The 26,256-nt window shown below is 27.8% G+C and overlaps 5 protein-coding genes across 15 annotated transcripts; 3 read left to right on the top strand and 2 right to left on the bottom strand.

Moving 5' to 3' along the window:
- Nucleotides 1-7: 7 nt before the first annotated feature.
- On the top strand, nucleotides 8-3,999 carry Dcps (Decapping enzyme, scavenger). Of its 2 annotated transcripts, none has more exons than XM_015330183.2 (5): nucleotides 8-159; nucleotides 251-681; nucleotides 845-990; nucleotides 1,141-1,477; nucleotides 1,570-3,999. In XM_015330183.2, exons 2-5 carry the CDS (start codon nucleotides 324-326, stop codon nucleotides 1,746-1,748), a joined length of 1,020 nt encoding a protein of 339 aa, XP_015185669.1. In that variant the 5' UTR covers nucleotides 8-159; nucleotides 251-323; the 3' UTR covers nucleotides 1,749-3,999. The 2 variants fall into 2 exon arrangements, with proteins under 2 accessions (XP_015185669.1, XP_015185670.1); XM_015330184.2 differs by having other exon boundaries at nucleotides 34-159; nucleotides 237-681.
- On the bottom strand, nucleotides 2,907-12,426 carry LOC107071283 (macoilin-1). Of its 2 annotated transcripts, none has more exons than XM_015330154.2 (12): nucleotides 12,291-12,426; nucleotides 10,628-10,769; nucleotides 10,288-10,414; nucleotides 10,021-10,150; nucleotides 9,875-9,941; nucleotides 9,601-9,799; nucleotides 8,886-9,138; nucleotides 8,544-8,789; nucleotides 8,111-8,287; nucleotides 7,715-7,993; nucleotides 7,266-7,459; nucleotides 2,907-7,116 (listed from the first exon to the last, which is right to left on the bottom strand). In XM_015330154.2, exons 1-12 carry the CDS (start codon nucleotides 12,368-12,370, stop codon nucleotides 6,854-6,856), a joined length of 2,157 nt encoding a protein of 718 aa, XP_015185640.1. In that variant the 5' UTR covers nucleotides 12,371-12,426; the 3' UTR covers nucleotides 2,907-6,853. The 2 variants fall into 2 exon arrangements, with proteins under 2 accessions (XP_015185640.1, XP_015185641.1); XM_015330155.2 differs by having other exon boundaries at nucleotides 8,111-8,269.
- Nucleotides 12,427-13,117: 691 nt separating this feature from the next.
- Sting (transmembrane protein sting) lies at nucleotides 13,118-14,702 on the top strand. Its single transcript, XM_015330156.2, has 2 exons — nucleotides 13,118-13,258; nucleotides 13,385-14,702. The coding sequence occupies exon 2, from the start codon at nucleotides 13,461-13,463 to the stop codon at nucleotides 14,505-14,507; it is 1,047 nt and encodes a 348-aa protein (XP_015185642.2). The 5' UTR covers nucleotides 13,118-13,258; nucleotides 13,385-13,460; the 3' UTR covers nucleotides 14,508-14,702.
- A 240-nt stretch (nucleotides 14,703-14,942) lies between these two features.
- Nucleotides 14,943-17,847, bottom strand: Thor (eukaryotic translation initiation factor 4E binding protein thor). Of its 2 annotated transcripts, XR_016178096.1 has the most exons (4): nucleotides 17,185-17,847; nucleotides 15,464-15,613; nucleotides 15,233-15,383; nucleotides 14,943-15,168 (listed from the first exon to the last, which is right to left on the bottom strand). XR_016178096.1 is itself a non-coding variant. In XM_015330176.2 (3 exons), exons 1-3 carry the CDS (start codon nucleotides 17,324-17,326, stop codon nucleotides 15,334-15,336), a joined length of 342 nt encoding a protein of 113 aa, XP_015185662.1. In that variant the 5' UTR covers nucleotides 17,327-17,847; the 3' UTR covers nucleotides 14,943-15,333. The 2 variants fall into 2 exon arrangements, 1 of the variants encoding a protein (XP_015185662.1); XM_015330176.2 differs by having other exon boundaries at nucleotides 14,943-15,383.
- Nucleotides 17,848-18,539: 692 nt separating this feature from the next.
- Rab5 (RAS oncogene family member Rab5) lies at nucleotides 18,540-25,648 on the top strand. Of its 8 annotated transcripts, XM_089176944.1 has the most exons (7): nucleotides 18,649-18,808; nucleotides 21,710-21,875; nucleotides 22,157-22,308; nucleotides 22,528-22,744; nucleotides 22,878-23,002; nucleotides 24,537-24,555; nucleotides 24,956-25,648. In XM_089176944.1, the coding sequence occupies exons 2-5, from the start codon at nucleotides 21,713-21,715 to the stop codon at nucleotides 22,988-22,990; spliced, it is 645 nt and encodes a 214-aa protein (XP_089033070.1). In that variant the 5' UTR covers nucleotides 18,649-18,808; nucleotides 21,710-21,712; the 3' UTR covers nucleotides 22,991-23,002; nucleotides 24,537-24,555; nucleotides 24,956-25,648. The 8 variants fall into 8 exon arrangements, with proteins under 8 accessions (XP_015185655.1, XP_089033070.1, XP_015185654.1 ...); XM_015330169.2 differs by lacking the exon at nucleotides 24,537-24,555 and having other exon boundaries at nucleotides 18,540-18,692; XM_015330168.2 differs by lacking the exon at nucleotides 24,537-24,555.
- Nucleotides 25,649-26,256: the final 608 nt, after the last annotated feature.

The raw sequence follows: 26,256 nt of genomic DNA, 5'->3' as shown, positions 1-26,256 counted from the left end.
CTTACGCATAAAAGTTATTCTAAGAAAATGATTGGCTGTAAAACATACGTGTGATATCGTATATTGAACAAGCGGTACCATTGTGTACACTATCTAGTAATATCAAGCTACAAAATAATACTATTGCAATGTTATGATTATTGTGTCAAAATATTCAAGGTAATAGTGATGTATTTTTAAGTGTTATCTCAAATTTATTTCATATTACAGAAGACAAATTAGACAAATTATATTAGTATAATAATTGCAGGTAATTAAGTAAAAGAACGTTTGTGTTGTCAAGTAAAGTAAAGTAGTACGTTCGAACAAGTTTTATTAAAAATATGGCGGATCAATGCGTGGATACCGACGAGGGAGATTGTTCTCCAGCAAAAAAACTTAAACTAGATGTAGAAGACACTACTGAAAAAAACGATGACATGCATGAAGCTGAAATCAATTTATCCACCTTTGAAATGAAAAGAATATTACAAAATAATATTACGAGAAAACAAATCTATATTGAAGGTACTTTCAAAGGTAGCGAAAGTCCCGCTATTCTTTCATTAGAAAAGACTACTTTTCCTACAGACGAAATTTTTTTAAAGGAAGGATTTTTTAATGAAGATACTACTATGCAAAAAGTTTTTAGTAATCATATTTATGGAAATTATAAATGTTTTCCAGTAAAAAAATATAATGGTAAGTTAATATACATATATATTTGATTTCTCTAAATACGCAAATCAATGATTTGTATAAATGATAAACAAAACACACAACACACAAGTAAAGAAAAATAAGATATATAGTTATATATACATATATATATATATATATATATAATTGTATATTATAATTAAAGGTTTAAAAGTATTGTTAATACATCCTGCTACATCAAAACACATTGAAAAGTTTAAAAAAAAAGACTTACATATCGTGGATGAGACATATGAATTATACGAAAAAATTACTTTACCTCATATTACATCACAACAATTTTCTTTAGAGGTATGTTTATATTTGATTTGATTAACAAAACAATTACGCCTATTCATATAATCCAATAAAAATATGGTTTTAATAATTAAACTGAATAAAATATAATGAATAAAGGCATTATATTTAAACTCATACTTCTTATCTTTATCAATTTCACAGTGGATAGATAATATTCTAGCTCATAAAGCTGAACAAGATAAAATTGTATACGAGGATACAAATAAAGAAACAGGTTTTATAATAGTACACGATTTAAAATGGGATGGGCAACCTCAGTCACTAAAACTTTTAGCCCTTCCATTTCAAAAAGTTAGATCTATGAGAGAATTAAATGCATCGCATCTTCCTCTATTGAGAAATATACGTGATTCTGGAACAGCATGCATATCTGAAAAGTACAATATACCTTCGACTCAACTTAGGATATATCTTCATTATCAACCATCATATTATTATCTACATGTTCATTTTTCCTATCTCATGTTTGAAAATTCAGGTAATATACCAACATCTATATTTGTAAAATGAATAAATCTTCTGCTTATTACTTTACATGATATAATAATTTAAAAATTTTTTTCAAAATAGGAGTACACATTTATAGGGCACATCTTTTATCCACTGTTATAAATAATCTAGAATTAATGCCAGACTACTACACAAAATGTATTCTCTCATTTTTGGTATTTGAAGGAGATGAATTATGTACTAAATTCCGGGAACATGGAATTGTGGGAAAAAAGAAATCTGAGTCTGAAGAAACATAAGTGAGATTTATAAAACAAAATTATTTTATAAAAATTATTATATATATATATATAAAACAACAAATAAAAATATATGGATTATTAGAAAACATCAAATTCTTTCCATATACTTCATAATGTAATATTAAGTAAATAAATGATATTTTGTGGAAAGCATTGCATTTATATATTTGACAAACTACGTATTTTCATGAATAAATTATAGTTTATTTACTTTTAAATATAAAAAATAAATATATATATATAATATTATGTAATAACAAATAAAATATAATAATGAAAATAAGAAAATTTCATTAATTGATTTTGGATAATTAAGATTTGATATATTAAAGAAAGTTTTATATTTGTTAATTTTATATTTCTCAGAGAAGTTTTTTTTTATGACATAATAAAATTAGTGGCTCTTCGTATTCGATATAAATGCTTGTCATTTTGTATGACTATATGATTTAACAGTTTTCATAGTAACATGTAAACTTTTCATACCTTTACTTTGCATAGTTACATGTACATACGTATATTGGATTTATTAGTACCCGAAAAAAATGATAATACTTTAAGATAAACATACTTTAGATTAATCCAGCACTTGATGAAGCTGCCTGAATCATGTATCATACCATTTTATAATTTTTATTATAATAAATATTCCTACTAAACAGACAATGGTACATGGTACACAATGAAGATTTCTCACTATTTAATATCAACCATTTTATAAATATTTTCAAGGGTTCAGGAACGTTATGAAATTGCAGTATGCATTGGTACTCTAAAATGCAGCATGAATTAGATAATATCTTCGAGTGTAGTTAAATATTACATTTAGAAATAATATAAAGTACATTTGAAGATTCAATAATTAACTAGAATTGTTTTGACTAACATAATTATAATAATATATTTAAGTTCATTGTAATTTTGATAAAAAAGAAAAGTGTTAAACAAAATGAATAAATATTTAATGAATATTTTTCAATCTATAATTGTACATTTATGTAACTTGATTGCATGCTTTTCATATGCCTCGATTGATATTCCGAATTTAAAAAGAATATAAAATTTCATTTATAGGAAGTAAATTTAAAATGATGATAGATGGAGTAAGATTGTTCAACAGATAATGATAAAAAAGGAAATATAAACTCTTAGTAATAACAGATATTTTTGTATATTAAAAAATGGGAAAGATACATATTTGATTTTCACCATCAAAACAAAGTCAACTATAACATATTTGTATGATTTTCAACCCAAAATTATGAATACGATCTTTTTTAATAAATGTTAATAAATACATTGACGTCGAATTCTTTGTAAAGGGCATCTGCGTGTATGCTAATTATATCGTGAGATCAGTAACTGTTTTGTACCAAATACATAGTGCTTATGTTCATGCTAACTTAATGCTAAATAAATGTATGATTTAAGTACATACTGAAACATTGGAAGCATTTCAAATATTTTACTTTATTGAATTACTTTTTATAATAATCTCGAACTGCAATGAAATTTCTTGAAAGTCTTATTGAACAGAAGCACTTTATTGTCCCTTATTAACGAAATATTATTATATCATATGGCTTTACAATTTTGCAAAATATATATAATACTCAGGAAGAGATGTAAATTACAGATATCTAAATTTGTGCTCATCTTGTTCTTTCATCTCCAAAGAAGAAGAGAATATTAAACTGCAAAAAAATAATATGTTAAGTACTTATGCTTCTAATTATTTCATAGTATATGAAATTCATATACATCAGTCAAATACAAAAATTAGCCCTATTATTTTAATTAATTAATTATTATGTTTGTTTTTTTTTCTTTTCTTTGTAATAATAAGTAGAAATATTATCATATTACTTATGCTAACATGCGTATATGCACAAAAAAATTGTGTAAAATACACTTTAAAATTTGTCTTTCTTTTGCATGTACATATAAGCATATACATATATCACAACAATTCAATATAAAGGAGGATATTGCTCATATAAATAGTACAAATAATGATTCTGTGCCAACCTTCAGTCAAAAAGAAATGAAGGATAAATATAATAACCAAAGATATTGCAGTATACCCTTTCATCAGGTACATTGCATATAGTTGAGATTGTAATCCATCTAAAAAATAAATATCCATTCCATTATATAATTATAATATTAGATATGTATATATCAATTTCTAACTTATTTGCACGCATAGTAGGAGAGAGAGAGAGAGAGAGAGAGAAAGAAATAAAAAGATTTCATTTGCCATAATAAGTTAAACTTACAACCTTGCATAAAAATTTGATCAAGAGACACGCAAATGCCCTATATCTTTAATGATTTGCTCTAAATATACCAGAACTTCCTTTATCAATTAATTATATACATTTTTTTTTCATCACATTATCCAATTACGTATTTACACATAAATGTGAAGACGGAAGTCTGTAATAGTTTGTAAGAGCAAGATAGGTGTAATTTCTTTAACACTCGACACATATTCTACTAGGAAACAAAAACAATAGAACGCATAATAAAAAAAAAATAAAAGTGTAATTTTTTTTTTTCAATCACATTATGTTCAGGTCTATATACTTTCATAATTAGCTTTTGCAATAATATCAGAATGTAAAAATATTATTACAAATCATTAAACTTTAGAAAGCGTTCAAAATAATCTTTAGAAAACTTAAGATGAAAAAATTCCAAAAAAATTGGAACTTAATTAAAGATTGTGCATTAAAAAAAATATGAAATTTGTTTTATAATCCACTAAATGGATTGTCCAGGAAATAAAGACCACTGGTAACTTATTATTCAAATATATAATGAATAAAGTACAACAGAAAAGAACTAATGGCTTATGTTATTTGTTGTTTTTTTTTTGCATGAGACAAACTTTAACAAATATTAGGTATTTGTAATATTTGTGCTTGTAAAATATCTTTTGTCTGACTAGTTGGTCATGATCCACTACACAAGTGTTAACGAGTTCTTCGCCATGACAGTGGTTTGTATATACAGTTATGGAAAAATGGTCTCATGATGTTTAATGATTTGACTTGTTTAAATAATGATATAGGTACTGGCTTTCTCGCGGGTAGGAAATATTGAATGAAATGAAATTTACAACTACTGATATTATCACATACGTAATGCCGTCACATTGATCATTTTCTTAGAAGAATATATAGACTATTAAATTATATCATGCACTAATATAGAAACCAAAATTTATAAAATCTAATAATATGAATTTAATTAATGTAACTTTTTCGAGCACCATTTAAACAAAAAAATAGGAATAAATGAGCATGTTCCTTTAACATTTTTTTTTTTATGAATTACTCACTATATGACGTAATAATTGCGCAAGGAATAACATATATCACATTAACATTATGTACCATCTACCTTTACATCTAATTTAATAACTTGAGATATTTGTGAGCAGATATGAAAGATTTTACTTGTTTACCTCAAAACTACATTGAAGAATATCAAAGGATTTTATTATTTATCTTGTATTCTGATAGTCGTTAAGACAGTCTCAATAATTGGATCATTATTGCTAAATAATTAAACCAACTTAAAAAAAAAGTCAGATTAACTTAAATAGTGTTTTCTTTTTTTTTGTTTTTCTGTATAAAATAAGCTCATATATAAATTGGAAATCCAAATGGCATTACATAAACGATGTCTTAATAACTCATAACATTTCTAAGGATTAACAAAGAATCACTCATTTTGTTTTCTTTAAGATACTAACAATAAATCATTATTTAATCTTAATTTTAAAAAGTCCATAAGTGTCTATTTTTATTACATTATAATTTGTATATCTTTAGTTAAATACACCTACTTTGTACCGTTTGAAAGCCAATACGTAAAAAATTTAACTAAAAATAAAGAGATATTGAAAAAATCACATAAAACTTATAAAAATGAGTATCGAATCAGACAAGGTTACCTAAAATGAATTTAATGCCTCTTGTCGTTTATTTTGATGATACACAATAAACCCTTCTTCTTGCATGTTAATGGGGGTACTCTTCGAATGATGATCACATAACTTAAAATGGCTTCATTCGCCGATGACATTAAATACAGTTTGTATAGTGGACTAGCTTCGGAATACGACTTGCATATGAATTTATGTCACCAACAAGTCGTCATAGGCATATGTTGTAGAAAGATCGCTTGCAGACACCAAACTTGTAACTGTTACATTTTAATAAAGATTTCAAAATTTAAATTATTCTAAGAGATATTTCTTTACAATATATTCAATGTACATTTACAGCATACATTCTAAACCTATATCTAAAACTGTAAAAATGTATTAATTCAATTTCTTATGAAATAGTTAATATATTAACTTTTATAATTTTAGAATAAAATTTCGTTTCAACATCAATAACAAATAATATTTATTTGAAATTTATTCTCAATTTATATTAGAAGAAAAACAAAAATAAATAATTTAAAAGAAAGAAAGACTTTTTAATCCAACTAATTTTATAGATTTTCATAATAATTTAAAATCCTAGAAATATTTCTTCTAATTGCATCTTTCCGTATATATCATAATTTAATATATTATATATAAACATTTTAATAATTATAATAATTAATAAACAATTCAAGCCATGATATTTGCAAGATCAATCTACAGCATAAAAGTTACACGTTAAGATATCACTGGACTTTCAACATTCATATATCCAGTATTCGTTATGCCCTTATGATCATTAATAATGTAAATAACGCCACATTTTTCTTGATGATAATATGACAAAACATGTTTCTGAAGTTTCTCGTGGAAGGAGCGAAAAAAAAATATCTATTTTGGAAATTTAATTAATTATTTTATAACTGAAGTGTTGCAAAAAAATATTTGCTTTAACAAACAAAAAATGTATAGAATATGGAGTATTCATAATTTTGTAAACAAGTTTTGTATTACTGTGAATACTGTGATACGTAATATTAATTATGAGGTACTCAACAAAAAAAAAAAAAAAAGACTTTTTCCATGACGAAACAAAACAGAAACATGCTTTTATCCTACTATTGGTAGGATTGGATGTAACAAGAAAATTGTGTCTTTAAGCTTCAGTAGATGCTATCAAGGAGCTCTTAGGCGTGTATGCTGTTGCATTTGGATCCAAATTTGACACGGTACAACCTGGACAACTGCTTTCGTTCGTACGTATTTTTGTTCCTGTTACTCGTACTTCACTATTCAATCGAAGCTTGGACGTTGCACAAGTTGGTGCAGAACCAAATGTATCCTGTGGCATCACAGCTAAGTCTTGAGCAATCTTTGCTTTGAGCATCTCAATTTCTTTTTCTTGAGATCTTATTAAACCTATTTAAAGAAAAATAAGAAACTTTCTTATTTAAGAATCAATATTATAGAAAATTATTTTTAACAAAAAAAGCAAGGAATAGAGAAAACCTTTTCCTTAATAATTAATAAAAGTATGTAAATAAGATTAAATTGGTAGTTTTGCTTACTTTCTCTGATTTCTAACTGACGTTTTGCTTCTCCAAGTGCTGAAAACAAATCTAATTTTATTCGAGTTTCTGCGCTCAAACTGTTTTCTAAATGTCTTGTTTTCTCTTGTAATTCGTTCAATGCTCCAAGCAAAATCTCCGACTCTCTTTGATTTTCTTTACAACGAGTTGCATCCTTTTCTAATGCATTACATCTAGGATAGATTTGAAATAATAATAATAATTAGTACTTTAATGTAATAATAAACTTATAATTATGATTCTATCATTTTGTAGATAATTAACACTTAAATGACCATATATTATTTCTCATAGGCTTACTCTAAATTAAAAAATAAAACACGAGAAAACTCGTGACCGATAGTTTAAGTGTTAAGTACATATAATTATTTAACAATCGCATGTAAATTGATAAGATCTTTTCTAATGTATTTCATACTTATTAATACCTTTCATCTTTTGTTTTGACTTCTCGTCGAAGATTTTTAAGGTCTTGCTCCATTTGCACTCTTTTATTCTTACATGCATCTGTACATTCTTGTCTGACAAGTGGTGGTGGAGGTGGTGGAATAGCAGAACGTGCCTCTTCCGCAGCTCTTCGTGCCCGTCTTTCTGAAACTAAGGATGCCTCACAAGCAGTTCGTTGCTTTCGTTCTTCTGCAATACGTTTTTCTAGCGATGACATTGTTTGTTTATCCAATTGTCGAGCTGTTACCAATCCATGTAATCTAAACATTATATATTAGATAATTATATATTTTCTTGCTGAATAAATATCATCTCACAGAAGATTAAATATGAAATTAAAAGAAGCAGTAAAAATCATATATATTAAGAATACTTACTTGCTTTGTAATTGATCATTATCATGTTGAAGCTGTTGTATATCTCCTTTTGCCTGACGTTCTCCATTCATCAGTGTATTAATTTGTGATCGTAGTTCTTGCTCCACTTGTCGACTGGATTGTAAATCTGACTTCAAGCGTTTAATATCTGCCTCAAGCCTGCGACACACCAGTAACCTATTTGAACGACATTGAATTATGCCTAAGCAACAAGCAGTGCAAAGAAACATGTATACTATGCGTTTCATTTATTATAGAAATAGCTTAACTTCTTCATAATTATGACCTAAATATTGCTAGACATAAAAAGAGTACTCAATTAAAGTTAATACTTAAAATATACACATCATTATATTGTTATAATTATCTTGCAATAATGAAAAACCAAATGAAACATATTTGTCATAAAATTATAATAAGATTGAAATGATACCTTTGACAATATTCATCCTGTTGTTTCTGCTGCTCAGTTGTAGTGTCACTAGCATTTTTGATTTTACGTGTATTACGTTCACGTTGAACATTAACATTTGAAGATGTCTCTCGATTTTCTTTTACATTATTCCATTTTCCTGTTACTGATCCATTAGATTGTGATCTTACATTTGTATGACCACAACCTCCACCTTTAACTGACTTGTCTTTGTCAATTTCATTTACATCAAAATCATTCACTGATCTGCATTATAAAACATTCCTTTTTCTGGTTTGTTTCTAAGCACATACTTTAATTTGGTTATAGTACAAATGAATGCATTTATAACAAATTTCTTACCCGACTCTTTCAATAAACTGCACGTCGTTGTGAGATACTGTTGATCCATTTGTATGTATAAATCTTTTGTCACTTTTATCAGATTGTGATACATTTGTTATATTATGTTTATTGTGTTGATCTTCCTGTTTCTCACTTTTGTCTAAAGATTTTCTATGATTACTTTTCATAGTGGTACTTTGTGTCTGCAGCATAAATTGTGTACCATTTTGCAATCCACCATTTTGTACATTTGATTCAACACAATTATTTCCTAAAAATATGTAAAATACATCATTAAATTCATGAAATTAAACACATATACACCATTGGCATAAATGTATATATAACATCATTCTAAACTATTTAGTAAATTATAAAAATATATAAAATAATACGACAACTAAAATGGAATATATAAATTAATAAAAAGTAAGGTTATGTCGTACGTAAATTGAAATAATTTGGATTGTAATACAACACCATCTATTGAATACTTAAACAACCTAGAAACATAGTTAATCTTTACTTAATAAATCTTTAAATTTGCAATAAAAAATACAAAATAAACGCGATAAAAACTATCTTATATTCTAAGTTGAAAAAAATCGCACAAAATACAAAAAATTTTGTTAAGATAGGTTCAGTAGTTTCAAAGTTATTTGTGGACAAACATTATGACACTGAATTTGTATATAAAAAGATATGTTAAACTTAGAAATAAAATACATACTACCTTTGCTCTTTTCAGGACTTGGATTATATTGTGAATTTAATCTTTGCGATTGTGCCCTTATATGTTGTTCTAATGATGGATTAATATGCTGTACTTGTGACTGAATTTGCTGCAAACTTGTCTGTTGTTCTACCGGTAGAGCCTGCTGTAACAACTGCAGGTAGAACTCATTTTCCTTTGCAACATCTTTTTGTTTTCTCTAATAAAATGCAATATCATAATGAAGATATTTTATCTCATTGGTTTAAACAGAACGATTGTATATATTACTAACCTGTCTCATTCTATAACCAACATAACTCTTAAAACCAAAACCTAATGTAACTACAGGATAGCCAATGCTGGAAAAAGATATAAATTCATGATATAAAACAATGCATTTCAATGATTATTATATTCATAAAAAATAAACCAGCTTACCAATGTGCTGCGAATGGCCGACAGAGATCTAAGTGAAACGGCATATGCCGAAAATCTCTTAATCGAACTGCTGTTTCTATATACAGAAATAATAGCCACAGCATCACAGTTGGTAGGCACACTCCTTTATCTATTGGATACATTTGTTTATATTAGTTTTTCATAACATTAATAATATCGTCTTTTGAAAATAGAATAAGGTACAAAGAAAATGATAAACTTTTATAATTATATAATTGTTATAATATATGTATGTATTATACACACCTGTGTGCCAAACATATTGCACCCAAACGTAAGTGCTGGCAGCAAAAAACAGCCAATGCACAGGGATGAAAAAGAAGCAAATCATATCAGATGTAAGTGCAATACAAATAAAAAACACAGAGAAGGCCTGAAAGTAAAAAATAAAATATAATATATATTCTATGTTTTTTCTATTCATTTAATGAATGACTTTTATCATATATATATATGCTACGCATATTATTATAATTACTTACACTAGAACAAGCGATCAGATATAAAATATCTTCAACTTTAATGATGATAATTATAATAATAATAATAATAATTGATAATTATATATTATTATATGGTTACTTACCAAGCCTTGGTATTTAAAAGAATCGTAAACACTTCGGAGGAGAAGCCAGAAAGGCCATAAAAATTCAAAGCGGAATTCTAAAATGAAATCTGCTAAAATCACCATGGCCCATAGTAGAAGGAACTTCAGATAAAGCAAAGTACTGAAATAAAAATCATATGTTATGAACATGGAGCTACGATAGTACACTAATATTATATAGTGATATATGTCAGTAAGTGTATACATGCGCATAATTGTCAGGTAATCAAAAATATCTGATAAAATATTGACAAAGTATTATATATTTACACAAACCACACATTTTGCTAGAATCATAAGATTCCTTTATTTGTAAATTTCTTTTTTTCACAAATATAATTTTTTAAATGAATAATTATATACATATTTTATATATGCTTCATTTTTCTCTCTTGCAATATTGAACAAAATATTATAAAAAATACATATCTTACACTTTAATACGTTCATGTTGAAATATACTATAAAACAGTAATATTAATACATTTTTCCATTGAAACAAATCAAAATGATATTGAAACAATGACTCTAGAAAAATGTAAAAACATGATTATACTTTAACTTTGAAACTAGACAATTTTTGTTTGTAAATATTGTTACATTTTTGATAGTTAACAACAAAATGGCATCTATGCGCATGTATTTAACCAAACATACTGATATATCATAGATAATATAAATAAGGCTTATAGTTGCTATATATTCTAAAAGCGTATTTTTATAAAATGCATCTTTTAAGTAAAAATCTGTTGGTCATTTATCTTTCTACACAAATTTCAACTTAAGTAGTATCCTATAGTCACCTGAAATTATCATTTTATTATATTTCTATTTTTGATTTTCAATCATTTCTAATCTATATAACAGTTTATGTGCTTAATAATTGCATAATATTGTATGAACAGTTTATAATATAAATAGACATAATAAAACTTAACAAATAAGATTTGTTAATACGTAAAGCAAAAGAAAATGATACGTTTAGATACAAAAATAAATTTTAATGAATTTCTTTATAAAGTATAGTGTATGTGTGTTATAATAATTATATTATGTCATTATGTCATAGGGTGTTTAACTAATAATAAAGTGAGAAAAATAATAGGATATTGTAACATAAACAAATACAATAGGTCCATGTCATATAAAAGTTGCTCTTATGTCATATTGTAATAAACGAATTACATAATATGATAAAACTACAGCAATATATGAAATGACAAATAACAATTTAAGCCTTTTACAGAAACGTCTTCTATTAAAAACATTGATCACACGTTTGTGTTGTTAAAGTTGAATATGTAACGTATATGTGATTGAACAAATGACGTTTTACAATATTACTTAAGAAATATCACTACACTTTAAGATCGTTCTATACTGGAAAAACAGGAACACATGGTTGAAGTTTAGTTAAATGTTAAGAGCCATGTAACACAGAAGGTTCCCAAAGCGAGCGCAAATCCAAAATCAGCGTCCAGCAGGGTTGATGGATAAACGCATTTCACCGATAAAATATTTATCAGTAGTTTTAGAATTTGATAAGTTTGGATACGTTCTCTCACAGATATGATGATCAGATTTTTGGTTATTTTTAAGAACGGCCATTCCAATGTAGACGCATATGGCGGCGAAAATTTACCTTCCGTAAATCCCCTCGGTGAGCTTGTTACGTTTCAAGGGCCTCCGAAGCTTACCGAACTCGACATTTCTTCTCTTCATATTCTTCGACACTTTCACCACTACCAAGGCGACGTTATTCGCGGCGTGTAACAGAACGGAAAAAACCAGAAATCCTCCGGGAAGTCGTGAAAAAAAGCCACTCTGTCTTTCTCTCTCTCTTTCTCTCGCGCGCGACTTCTATCAGTCTCTTTTGTTGTCATTCGTCTGTGGAGAGATTCGAGGTCTCACGATGGTTTACCAAGCAGCTGATTGGTCATTATGATACATCGCGTTTTAAAATCCATCTACGATACTAATCGTTTCTAACGAAAACGTTTTAAAGGTGAAACACGATCGATCGGACGAGATATCGGCACGTGTCAATATTGTCTAAATGAGCGCGGAGTCAGTGCACGAGATCAGACCAATTTTATATTATGATTTCTTTCCCTAATGGTTTCGCGTTCAAGCCTTTATCGATCGTAGATGTCTCCCGACTGTACCACACGACGACTCCATCGGCACTTTCCACTTACACCAGCGGCGCTCTCTCTTGGCAACTAAATGTCTGTGCAGTTGTTCCCTTTTCTCTTCCTTCTTCCTATCGTTCCTGCTACAAGTAAATACCTCTCGTTGTCTCCCTTCTATCTCACCTCTGACTAATCAAACCCCTTCACCCCCTCGCCCCAACTCTCACTCTCACTCTCTCTCTTTCTCTCTCTCTCTCTCTCTCGCTCAATGCTCGTTTGACAGCTGCGTATCAGCTGTTTTCTTCCATGTGTGTGGTGCTGATCACAAGTAACAATACAATAGAGTTGCTATTATCTTATGAACGACTCTAAATGACGCTAATTTAAAAAACGATCGATCAAATGACAATACTTGAAAACGATAAAAAATATATATTATTAATTGATTTTCATTAAAAGTATTTTTATTGGTAGCACTGTAAGTATAGATTTTCTAGATGTTTGTTTTATTAATATCTACTTGTTTTGTAGTTCCATTACTTCTTTCTAAGTATTTTGATTAGATACGATAATTGATAACTCTTAAGATATATTTTCATTTCAGTGTAATTATTGCATCAAAGTGGAAACATTTATAAATATTTTAATATTATAACTTGTCATTTCTACACATTTAAAAAATGAACAAGAATATATATGTGTTGTCTAACGTAAGTTTAAAAATAGTCTTCTATTTTATTTTAGAAATTTTACTTATTGGGGTAGCTATTGGAGCACAATATGACGTTAATGTCACTTACACGATATGCAATATATTTTGCATTGTGTCAATGCTTATTATAATACATATATTATGTGATTTAATGATACAATTCTGTAATGTATTCCAACCAAATTTGAAATACTATGGGATACAACAATTGGAAGTGTCATTAAAATATAAAATTACCATTGGAGTATGTATTATAATTCTTTGTTCACAAACAATGAACCAAAGGTCTTCGTATATTTGGACATACAATAATGTAGCAAGTATATGCTCTTATTGTTTTGTAATTATTTTGTTTAAAACACTAATCTTATCTGAACAAAATGTAGATATAGATATAAGTAGTATGAAAGGACTTGATTATGGTACTGGAATGGCCTATAGTTACTACTATGGCTATTTGAGAATTGTTTTACCATCTACTGGTACAGCAAGTAAAGGTTTAATTGAAAAATTAGAGAATATAGAAGACAGTCATAACATATCTATTTCAATCAAAAAATTATTTATTCTGATTCCATCTTCAACATATATATCTTCAGATTTTAAAGATTGTACAAATGGATGGATGGAAAATGCATTAGAATTAGAAAAGGAAGTAAGAGATAGAGCTGGTGTAAAAAATCGATCTTATCATAATAACGTGTATAAGATTTATCCTGAAGGAAAGAAACCTTGTGTCAAACCAGAATATATAACAGTTGAAGGTGCCACACCTTTGTTAACTATGTTTGAAGTACAAAAACACTTCCATCCGGAATCTGCAATTTATGCGAAATATCGCAAACAAATAATAAAATCATTTTATTTAAAATTAAAAGATATAATATATAATGATCCAGAATGCAGAGAGTTATGTGAATTGATCTACTATGAAGATTACAATTCTGATGGGACTAAAGTAAATGTAGCAAAAATTATTCTAGAAAAGATATCAGAGCTGAGAAGTTTACAATGAACAAACATATTGAGCTACGAATTAATACGAGAGCTAATTTTATACAATATAATGTAATATTAACTACTCTCTTCCAAGTGAAAATGAAAAATATAAATATACCTGTTTCCAAATTGTAACAGATTTTATATTTTTTATATGATACTGTAATTTTATAATATAATTATATAATAATTTATATAGATTTAAAAAAGATAGTGGTGTTTTTTATTCAAAACCTAGAAAATCAATAATAGTAATTACAGTAGAGCGTCGATTATCCGATTATATTTGAAATGTCAATTACCTGAAAATGAAAAAATGAAAAAACCAAAAAAGGTGAGCATAATTTAATAAAAACTTTGAAAGTTAATAACTGAGAAAATTCCTTTTATTTCCTATTATTTTATATCAGGTTCTTCTGTGCACTAAGAAAAAATGTGAAAACTCGTAAAATTTGTGAAAAATATTATTTATTCATTGAAATTCTTAAGATTCGAGATATAAAATAATATCGATAGAATTTTGAAATAAGTCATTATCGTAGATACTATTATTAATCGCTTGTAATTTTGCACTTTATAAATGTATTATAAAATATTTTACTTATTGCAAATATTCAATACTTTTGATATTCATTAATTTATCAATATAGATTGTTTTACTCATCAAGATTTACGATCTACAACAAGATATTTTATTATAAAATTATTTTATGATAAACGTATCCTAAGAATCAATCGTACAATTTAAATGTCAGTTGGCATATTATCATGAGCACAGCCATGAATGGCTAAAAGATGAACACATTTAGAGCCACAATAATTGGATTGCAAGTTCTCCCATCTTACATATCCATTTCAAATTGTTCTGGAGATTCTTCAATCGTCAATGTGTCTAAAATATTAATATTTATGTTAATGCACGAAAATATTGAAATTTTTCTTGAATGAGAACTGAAAGAGAAAGATAGAGACCTTTTCTAGGAGATATCTTAGCAGGTGTAGAAATAGTTGGCGTAACTTTCAAAAGATCCACAGGTATTGATGGTATATTTGGAGGAGTACGCGATATTGGTGAGTCTCGTAAATTCATCAAAAAAGCCCGTTCATAAACGATACGAGTACCTGTACAATAATATTATTATTATTATTATCAAAGCTATCATTATAATCTTAATTACATTTACTATAAGTTCTAAATTATTTTGTGTGCACATGCATGTGCGTGTGTATATATGTGCAATCTTCGTGTTAGGCTCAAAACTTGTTGACCCTCGCTATGCATATATAAAGGGAAGAAAGTTTAAATGGTGCGTGTAACGTTAACATTTATTTTTATGATACGTGAATTATAACACTTCGATTGCAACACCGCAATGATCACAGACTGTTATTCTCTGCACCAACGAGCATGCAACAAAATAAATACATTGCGCGTGTAAATACATTGAAATAATTTCTCGCGTCCTTGACTTAATGCACAACATACATATATACGTATACTTACACGTGCGCGTTTATTACGGTCAAGATACTGTCCAAAATGATTTATCGATCATAGGAATATACATAAATAATATCAAATAAATAATGATTAATGATGAGAAAAGAAAAACTGATGCAATTTCTTTATCAGAATTCTTGAAAGTTCTTTTTTTGAATTCATCAAAATAAAAGCTATTGTGTTTCTCATTATAATAATAATGTTTCAAAAAATATAATATTACAAAAAAATAAATCCTTGTATATTTTCTATTATAAAACAATATATATATAAAATATTAGCAATTACAAAAATATTTAACAAATTGTAAACACAATTATATATAATACAATATGTCGAATGTGAAGTTACATAATCGGATAACGACACAGAACTATGCTATATTCTGAATTATTTATACAACATTATTATTATACTAAAGTAATAAGCGGGTTTAAAGTTTATCGATTTCCTTTTTTAATTCGAAATTGTAGTTTAAATGAAATATTATTATTCTTATTAATTTTATTCCTTTACCTTTAAATCATTTTGGTAAATGTTGCGTAAGAGAATATAAACGAATTTTATATTTTATATCGTATTTTGGCAAGCTGACAAGAAATAATTTAATTATGGCATCCAGGTAAAAAAGGTCGTTGTAATACGAATTTAAACAACAAATAGGATAAACATGATTTTATGCGAACTAAGATGAAGATAAAAAAAATTTACTTTTTATTACCTTTTGATGTTAAACGAATTAACCATCGAAATATTGTCTACAATTGACATGAGAGATTTTAATCTGTTTATCGATTTATTTTTCTCATTGGAATTTCTCATTGAAATTCTTTGCTTTGGCGAATAAATAAATAATTCAAGGATGCATAAAATTCACTGGAATGACCAAAAATTAAATTAAAACTTCTTTAATTACTTCAATAATACTAACAATATCTAATTGTTTCTTAGTATTTTCTAAATATGAACGGTATAAATAAAATTTTATATTTAATAATTATAAGTTATTTTATATGAAAAAATAGACACATTTGAGATTTTTGATACTTGAAAAAAAGAAAAGAAAAAAAAAGAGGATTCAAGGGCATGCTTTGTGTAAAAATGTGATTAATCGATGATCGACCGATTGATCTGTCGGTAAAATAAACAAGCAAAATGATTCACAAATAGAAAGTAAGATGCACGACTTTACCTCCTGGAGTTGTGGAATAAAGTGTACCTCCTGGAGTGGATGAATAGTTTGCTGGTAATTGTTTAGGATCATCGATAATAATCCTCTTCGATGGTATATTTTGACTTTGGGTAGCCTGCCTAGCGATCGGAGATGCTGACATTGTTCTTTTTTCGTTTAATCGGTGTATTAATATAAAATAAGAACAATAATAATGATAATGATGATAATAATAATAATAATGAAAACAAAAAGGTAAAGATCTTGATGAGTTACTGTTATTAATGATAAAAAATTCGCTGCGCAATATGCAAGAGTAACTTCAATACTACGTGAGTTTATGGATTCTCTTATAGAACGTGGTTATCGATAACTATCTTCGCGTATCTTCGTTTTAATGCGCTAGCGATCGTGGATTACGCGTGTGGTACGTTTCGTTTTGCGTATCATGCGCTTCTCATAACCTAAAGATTAAGAGAGCACGATTGGAAAAACGGCGATGGCCGTTTAGAATGATAATGAACAAAGCAATAGCCATTCACCCAACACCAATGCACTTTTTTCTCTGCCTTAAAGTAAAAAAACTAAGATAGCATATTTCCAATAGCTTTATGCTCTTTTCTGTTCGAAGTAGTAGTCTAAATAAATACAAAAATTTCGCCATCTTCAAATATTACTGTTTGTTACATCAATTATTTTTTTTCAAAGTGAATTATTGAATTAAAGTTAATTAACAATTAATTCGATTAACATTGTTACCAACGATAGAACATTTAATTATGTTCTGTTATATATGTCGTGTCCTGAAAAATGTACAAAAATGAATGTTCGATTAATTATTAAAAATTTTTATAATTTAAATTAATATATAAACAATATAGTTTTTAAATATGCCGCAAAAAAAAACATGGACGTACAAAGAAACGATCATACTCCTACTTTCGTTGCATATATGATAATAAATATTCCATCTTGCTTTTTCCCTAGTTTTTCGAATCTAAGCCTTTTGTCACTATAACATATTCTAGGGAACACTTTAGAAAATTGTGTTTTTTTTTTCTAAATAATTTCAAACGCTCCGGAATCTATATTTTTATACATAGATATAAATTTATATATTATATATTTAACAATAAAAAAAATCGCTAATATACACTTTCCTTATATGAAATCCACCATCCTTATATGAAATCATTTGTATTGCAATATTAATAATATAATATTTTTGTATTAATTTTGTTATCTTCATAAGGATACTTAATATGGATATCACATAGAGTGACGCATATCAGTTTATTGCGACACATCAGTACCAATAACATTTCGAGAAAACGACTCTGGCAAGAATTCCTCAAACATTATTGGTTTAGTGGTTTTTATTGTCCTATCACCAGGCTCATCAAAACGTACAATGCATGCAATTTCATATTGCAGAAAAAAAGGAAACGGTATTGGGGAAACCTCATCTCAAAAGGATCCTTAGGAACTGAAATTGGTCACATTTCTTCAAGCTTGTCACGAAATAATTGGTAATTGATCGGTTCAAGCCGTTGATCTGTGGAAAAGGCTTGCGTTGTGTGTCGTTTATATTGCCGTCGAGATATAGTGGCGGCCGAGTAGCGTGTGTATCGTGCGTGTTATAAAAGTACGCAGGACTTTTTGGAAAGTGTCATGCTTAAATATTATTATTTCCAAATTTTCTCGCATTATGCATCATTTTAATAAGAAAGAAAGAGAGAGTGAAAGAAACTGAGAGATATATAGAAATATGTAGAAAGATAGGGCAAGAAAGAAAGGGAGGGGGAGAAAGAGAGAGAGAGAGAGAGAGAAAGAGAGAGCGAGCGAGAGCGAGAGAGAGAGAGAAAGTGCGAGCACACGCGTACGAGAGAGACGGAGGAATTTCATCCATAAGTCTAGACAAAGACGCAAATAACGCTTTATCGTTCGTCCTTTCGTTCATTCGTCAAGAGATTATTCTTTTTTAGCATAGCTAAATATGAAAAAATAAAAAAGAAGGAAATAAGAAAAGAGAGAGAGAAAAGGAGAAAGAGAGGGGGACAAAAGAAGCTGTGTCAATTCGCGAAATCGTGTTATGTGAATCCACTGAGCTGTCATAAATGTATACATTCTATATAGATTACACGATCTATGGTCGGTTATTGGGCCGATTTACTAGAGACCAAAGTGATCGTATATACGCGCGGCCTGTGAATTGACATTATTAATCATCATCGTGCCGTGTATCGTGCGTCCATTGTCCTCTTTCTAAAAAAATCAGTGTTACACGTTCCTGTTCAACGCATAAGCGATCTTTTTCGAACACTCACAGTAGGTTTAATTCTCGAAAATTCTGTCGTACATCTGCAGGTGGCTGTGTGTCAGCCGTATTACTTGACGCGAACGCGTTCCAGTGCTTAAAAGCATTATATTTTTATATCAATTTATAACTACCAAAAAAGAGAAAAAAACGGCAAATAATAGAACATTTGTATATGATCGAGTATTTTCGGGAAAATATAGATACTGCACTACTGATTATGCATAAATCGTGAGGAGACTCAGTTCATGAGCTGTCACGATTGCTTTTATACTTAATGTCACAAAGGAAGCACAAAAGGGGGAGTGTGTGTGTGTGTGCGTGTGTGTCGCGTGAGCCCGCGAGCGCATGTGTATATATATGAAAATGACAGAGAGAATGTAAAAGAGAGAGAGAGAGAACGAGGAATGAGAAAATTATTACTTGTGATATGAAAATTCTGTTTGACGTATAACAAATCACATCTTTTTATCTTTAGTGATCGTCAGTTTACAAGATACATATTAGCTAATTGGATATTTTGGACATCGATGACGCTTTAACGGGTGGTGACAAGTACTACTCAGGGCTGTAACAATTACTTGCGCATCCTTCTCCTCCTCTTTTATTCTTATGTTTTGTCTCTGTTTCCTTAATACTTTTCTATGTCGTCTCATTCTCCTCCCTCTACCATCTTTCTTCTGTTTCAACCATTTTTCGTTTCCCTACCTCTATCATCTTTTTGAGCTACTACTTGTTCGTTCACTTGCTACTACTGTGGTTCGTTCTCGCGTTTGGCGGTATATTTTCTTTTCTCTTTCTATCTCTTGTTCTCTTTCTCCGCTAACACGCTTTATAGGTGTGACGTGTATACATGTTCCTCTGTAATATTACATCCCTTTTTTTCCACGATAACTGCATTGCATTGCTTTAACGGTTTTTCGTCATTTTTTTCCATGAGAATATCAATTTATTCGATATTATTATCCAAGGTTACGAGGTGTCAATTACGTAGATAATTACTGCATGAGATTACGCGTTTAGAAAAGACGAATCTTTTCATTTCTTTACCGCGTTCTGTGATACTTTTGAGTGAGTAAGTAAGTTTGTTAAATGAGTAGAACGATATAAAATTGGTTTTTTTTTGTTAAAATCATTAAATACGGCGTTTAATTTAATCAATTTCGTTTATTCTCTCACTGCTTTTTCATTTTCTTCTCTAGCTTTCGGTTTTATCAGTTACAGTTTATCAATTGTAATATTATCAGAGAGAAGGGGAGGTGAATCTGTCAGAAACAGTAGAGACTAATTGAATAATGCAATTAACAATGGGCTCTGTGCTTTAATGGGCTAAAGATCGTTGTGTATTTTTTTTTTTTATTATTATTCTCTTTTCTCCCTTGTTTTTTTTCTTTTTTCTTTTTATAACGTAAGTGATTGTTATTATTATAAGTGCATTCCTATAAAGTCTCTCTCGAATTTTAGGTACGAAGAATTAATTTAGAAGTTGTATCTGCATGCTTGTGTTAATTATATTTTCTTCGGTGTCATAGGTTAGATCCGATTGCGTTTACTTGAACTTGAAAAAGTATAGTGAATATACTTGCATATATGTAAGGATGAATGATATGTAATGTTGACTCTTATGCATTAAGATTTTCTTCTCTTTGGAATGTAAAATTATAAAAACATATCAATTAAAATTCTTATTATCAAATATTATATTAATTCTTTCATTTGTATTAGTTAGAGATATAGTGTGTTAATATAATTGCTATATTTTTTTTTATTTGTTATTTCAATACTTTTCTAAACTTAATGTAAATATACAGAACTTTTGTAAAGACTACAGTACTATATGTACGTTAATGAGCGCCTTATCTATTGCAAGTAAAGATCTAGTATAAATAGACGTTTATCTCTTGAAACAGTGTTTTAAAATGACAGTGAATAGTCATGTATTTTTCGTCAAGTCAAGTTTCATACGAAGTATTATAAATTAATATTATATTTCTCTTCTACTGTACTTTTGAATACAGATAAAACGCATCAATACAATGTTTTTTGCTTTATTTTAAAATGTAGCACAAGATTTTGATCATAGGCAACTTTTAACATTAAGATTTGTTTTTGCAATGTTTTATTTTAAGATCTCATCTAATTTTTAAGTAATAGCATTCTTATGCATATTTTCTTATCTACAAATGTGTATAAATAGTTGATTTTGATTCCTATTTTGTCATATTTTAGATCATGGCTAATCGGGGTACCGCTCAAAGGCCGAATGGTTCAACACAAGGAAAAATATGTCAGTTCAAACTAGTATTACTAGGAGAATCTGCTGTTGGAAAGTCAAGTTTGGTGCTTAGGTTTGTTAAAGGACAGTTCCATGAATATCAGGAAAGCACGATAGGTGGTAAGAAGGATCTTATAAATATTTGCTTGTATATAATCAATTTTCTCGGTTTATACCATTGGTTAGTTTCTATGGTATTAAAAGTTAAACTAGATAGAAATATAATTAACGAGTTGCATAGATGTGTTTGCATGTTATTATAATTATATGGTTAAATGTGGATAAAATGCAATGAAAGTATAGCAGTTTTTTGCTCACGTGTTAGAAAATGGTAGTATTTTCGTAGTATTGATATATTAATTATAATCTTTTATTTGCTTCATTAATAATTTCATTTGTAGCTGCATTTTTAACGCAAACTGTATGTTTGGACGACACGACTGTAAAGTTTGAGATATGGGACACAGCAGGTCAAGAACGTTACCACAGTCTTGCACCAATGTATTATCGAGGTGCTCAGGCAGCAATTGTTGTTTATGATATTACAAATCAGGTATGTAAATGTGCTGTGCATTAAATGTTCTTTTTATATCAATGTGGGCTAATTTTAACTACGAATTATGACCCACTTTATATACATACAATATTTATTAATTATTATTGATGTATTATATATCATAATTTATATAGTGAATACTTATTTTTTTGTAAACTATTTGATATAACTGAAAGCTTCATAATGTAATTCTATAATATTTGAAATATAAAATAGGACACATTTGTGCGTGCACAAACGTGGGTGAAAGAGTTACAACGGCAAGCCAGTCCAAGTATAGTTATAGCACTAGCAGGGAATAAAGCGGATCTCACAAACAAAAGAGTCGTTGAGTATGATGAAGCTCAAGCATATGCTGATGAAAATGGTCTATTATTTATGGAAACATCAGCCAAAACAGCAATGAATGTTAATGATATATTTTTAGCAATTGGTAAGCTTAAAAAGCATACTTTTAATGATAACTGCAGTTCTTGTGAATATATGAAATGGAATTAAAATGTATACAATAGTTTTTAAACACACACACATATATGTAATAATGATTTTGGCTTTATATTTTGCAGCTAAAAAACTTCCGAAAAATGAGCAGTCAGGAAGTGCAAGTACAAGTGGGCAAGGTCGTCGGCTAGTTGAATCAGAAGGGCAAAGAACAGCAACCGGCAATTGCTGCAAGTGATTATCCAAATCTGTACGTGTTACATTTAATATTGGTATCTATGACAATGATAATTGGCTATTTTTAAACTATTTCTACAAAAAAGTAGAGTAATTATGCAACATTCAGTAATTGAAAATTTTTCAAAACTGAAATTACTATTACACGATACATCTATAAATTTTTATAAAAGAGGAACACAGTTTATTAAAAGTTAGCCCGAATTTAATGTTATTTTCATTAGGAATATCTGATAGTTCAGTATAATAACAAATATTTTATTATTTTTCTTATTTCCAAAGCATATATTTCTAAATCTTCATTATTTGTTTGTTCAGCAAAATATCAACCTTAGGTTGTATATTACATTGTACAGAAGATAAGATATCTCTGAATAATATATTTGCATTTAATATAGAACAGTATATGCTTAAAGGATATTGTATTGTTTGATGAAATAATTATATCATCTAATTGGTATCTCTGTATAATATTTACACAAGATGATGGAAGTTATATAAAAGGATATTAAAAATCATCTACGTTTATCTCTACTTTAAGAATCATTATTGATCAAATTTCATGAAATATTTTATGTAATATTCATATTATGCTATTTTTTTTTTTTCTAAATGACAATCATTCCAATAGTTAATTAAACGTTTCTTTTCTAGATAAATTCATTGACAGAAAAGCTGCTTATAGTTTCTGTTTTTTTTAATCGTTCAACCAAATTTAATATTGGTTAAACAATTATTATTTTCCTTATTCTATTGTAACAAGATATATATATACGTTTATAGTTCGATTATTTAAACTTCAATAATGTTCTACATTTTATATCTTTCTGATTGTGCCTTTTATTCTTCTTCAATGCAGTCATCTTTGTATCCTACTTATAACAATACGTCATTATAAAATAATTTTTGGAAATTTGTTGTCTGGTGACAACATCATTGTGCAAAACATAAAAGCGTCAGTCTTTCGCCAAAATTGATGTGTACTATGTTATATTTAGAGTTTATTCTAATTTAATAAAAGAAAACAAAAAGTACATAGAGAAAGTTTAAAAGTTAGTTATGTTGATTGAAATTGTTGATTTTCAATAGCAAATATACGAATGAAGATAAAAAATGTTATAATTAAGACCGAACACACCATTTGATATATACATACTTGTGCAATTTTGTGTGGTGTATTTCTTTTGCCTCATCAAACTATTTTATGTTACATAAATTATTATTTAGTAATTCAGTTTAAAAATTTTTTTTTGTTAATAGTTATATTTTCAACATTAGCAATGTGACGTGAACAATGCAGAGTGTAAAATTCAATTTTTCTGATGTATTTTCATTTTGATGTCACTAATAAGTGAATATTTTCTTATATTTCATAATATATAGATGTATTTCAAGTTTACAACTCTGTTGATAAATAATAATATTTATTCAATGAACACGTCGCATTTTTACATTCCATGTATGTCACACAATATATTTACTTGTTAAACAATTATTAAGCGTCTTAAATTTCATACAAGTTTTGGAATAATTTTTTTGTTTTTCAGAAACTTTTTGTTAATTTAGGTAAGTTATGAATAGTTAGTGTGTACAAAATATAGCTATTTATTGCAGATAATTTTATCCAATAATATATATACTTATATTAAACAACAACAATATCATTATATTTATAAAAATTTACCTAATATAGAATATTATTTTATTAATATAACGTTTCATTATATATATAAATACTTATTGAGAAATACAATATAATACATTTAATAAATATGTATAATTAATGTATTATGAATAAAAAGATCACTTGCAAGAATTTCTAATGCACATTTATAATAGAGCTAATAGAGCTTGATTAAGTGCATTTAACCATAACATTTCTATTTCTTTATTAAAGTCTGTCTAATATAGAAATAATTGAATAATTTTGTTGCGCAGAAAGCATATTATTTATTTTTGATTACAGATATGTACTATATTCAACACAGATAAGTACATCATGAGTGTCTGCAATGATTTGAAAGGAATGTACACGAAGGGAAACCACTATAAGGAATGGGCGGTGAAATGTGCAACACGAACACTTGCTCGAGTGATTGACTAAAACGTGTGTCTCAATTTATTTGACGATATATCATCTATTTTGAGTATCAAATCTATTAAAAAGTGGTAAAACTCCCATTTGTTATTATAGTAGTAATGAGCGGTGTTCGTTATAAATATATATATATAATATATATGTATATATATATGTATATATATACATATATAAATATAAATATAAATATAAATACATTATAATATAAATCATATAAGCAAATATGATTTGTGTAATAAGTAATATTAATGGTAATGAATAATAACGATAATAATAATAATAATAATAATAATAATAATAATAATAATAATAATAATAATAACATTTAACATATACAACATTTGATGAACTTTTGGCACGCAAGCATCTTGTAAGATATAGTACAGGCCATTCCTGCTGCTATAATTACTATGTATTTACTTTTTCTTAGATTGTAATGTGTATAACAGTTCTTGCTCTAAAACATATTGTATATTAATTTTATTGATAAATCATGATAAATTATGAATGATTATATAAAAAAAAAGAAAAGAAAATAAACTTGTGAATATTATAATATAATATACTGTCACTTATTTTTTTATACAATTAGAAAGATTGTATCCACAAAGCCAATAAACTAAAAAGATAATCGACTTTTCGTCGTTTTTAGTTACCATTGGCTATTGCAATTAATAATTCCGAATATAGTTTTACACATTTTTTAAATCTTGTATAAAATTTGATTTTTTATAGAAATCTTCATAAAGTACAAGAATGTTAAAATATAAGAGACGTAAACTGAAAAGTACTGCTGAATCTAATGAAACAGAACATGTAACAAATGTCAGGCGAATATTTTTATCTGAACCCTTTGTATCTACTGATTATAAAAATGTAATATTTTATCGAAAAATTAAATCTGAAACAATAATTGATTCTAATACAAATTATGACGATTTGTGCGGTCCTTGGTTTTACACGTATAAACCAGTGCATGCTCATTATGATTTATTAGTTCCTAAATTATGCATTTGGAAATTAATTTCATATAAAGATACAGCTTACATAAAACAACATCAACAAGATAAAGATATTATTTTATCATTTTTCAGTAAGTAAATAATGTGATAATGTTGTTAAATTGAAACAAATCTTATATTAAATTTTTGCTACATTATAGAAAATAT

This window comes from Polistes dominula, unplaced genomic scaffold, assembly GCF_049000335.1.
Source record: "Polistes dominula isolate Pdom_NZ unplaced genomic scaffold, Pdom_raw_medaka contig_12, whole genome shotgun sequence".
Classification (NCBI taxonomy): Eukaryota; Metazoa; Arthropoda; class Insecta; order Hymenoptera; family Vespidae; genus Polistes; species Polistes dominula.
This window is presented reverse-complemented; position numbering and strand designations above follow the sequence as displayed.

What these genes read in the sequence shown, in the direction of transcription:
- Rab5 (XM_015330169.2), top strand. Translation starts at nt 21,713, where the DNA reads ATGGCTAATCGGGGTACCGCTCAAAGGCCGAATGGTTCAACACAAGGA. An exon ending in TCAGGAAAGCACGATAGGTG is followed by an intron (nt 21,876 to 22,156) that starts GTAAGAAGGATC and finishes TTTCATTTGTAG; the next exon opens with CTGCATTTTTAACGCAAACT. An exon ending in TGATATATTTTTAGCAATTG is followed by an intron (nt 22,745 to 22,877) that starts GTAAGCTTAAAA and finishes TATATTTTGCAG; the next exon opens with CTAAAAAACTTCCGAAAAAT.
- Sting (XM_015330156.2), top strand. Translation starts at nt 13,461, where the DNA reads ATGAACAAGAATATATATGTGTTGTCTAACGTAAGTTTAAAAATAGTC.
- Thor (XM_015330176.2), bottom strand. Translation starts at nt 17,326, where the DNA reads ATGTCAGCATCTCCGATCGCTAGGCAGGCTACCCAAAGTCAAAATATA. An exon ending in TTATTCCACAACTCCAGGAG is followed by an intron (nt 15,614 to 17,184) that starts GTAAAGTCGTGC and finishes ATTATTGTACAG; the next exon opens with GTACTCGTATCGTTTATGAA. An exon ending in TAAGATATCTCCTAGAAAAG is followed by an intron (nt 15,384 to 15,463) that starts GTCTCTATCTTT and finishes TTAATATTTTAG; the next exon opens with ACACATTGACGATTGAAGAA.
- LOC107071283 (XM_015330154.2), bottom strand. Translation starts at nt 12,370, where the DNA reads ATGAAGAGAAGAAATGTCGAGTTCGGTAAGCTTCGGAGGCCCTTGAAA. An exon ending in GCAATATGTTTGGCACACAG is followed by an intron (nt 10,151 to 10,287) that starts GTGTGTATAATA and finishes TGTATCCAATAG; the next exon opens with ATAAAGGAGTGTGCCTACCA. An exon ending in TTGGTTATAGAATGAGACAG is followed by an intron (nt 9,800 to 9,874) that starts GTTAGTAATATA and finishes GCATTTTATTAG; the next exon opens with AGAAAACAAAAAGATGTTGC.
- Dcps (XM_015330183.2), top strand. Translation starts at nt 324, where the DNA reads ATGGCGGATCAATGCGTGGATACCGACGAGGGAGATTGTTCTCCAGCA. An exon ending in CACAACAATTTTCTTTAGAG is followed by an intron (nt 991 to 1,140) that starts GTATGTTTATAT and finishes TCAATTTCACAG; the next exon opens with TGGATAGATAATATTCTAGC. An exon ending in TCTCATGTTTGAAAATTCAG is followed by an intron (nt 1,478 to 1,569) that starts GTAATATACCAA and finishes TTTTCAAAATAG; the next exon opens with GAGTACACATTTATAGGGCA.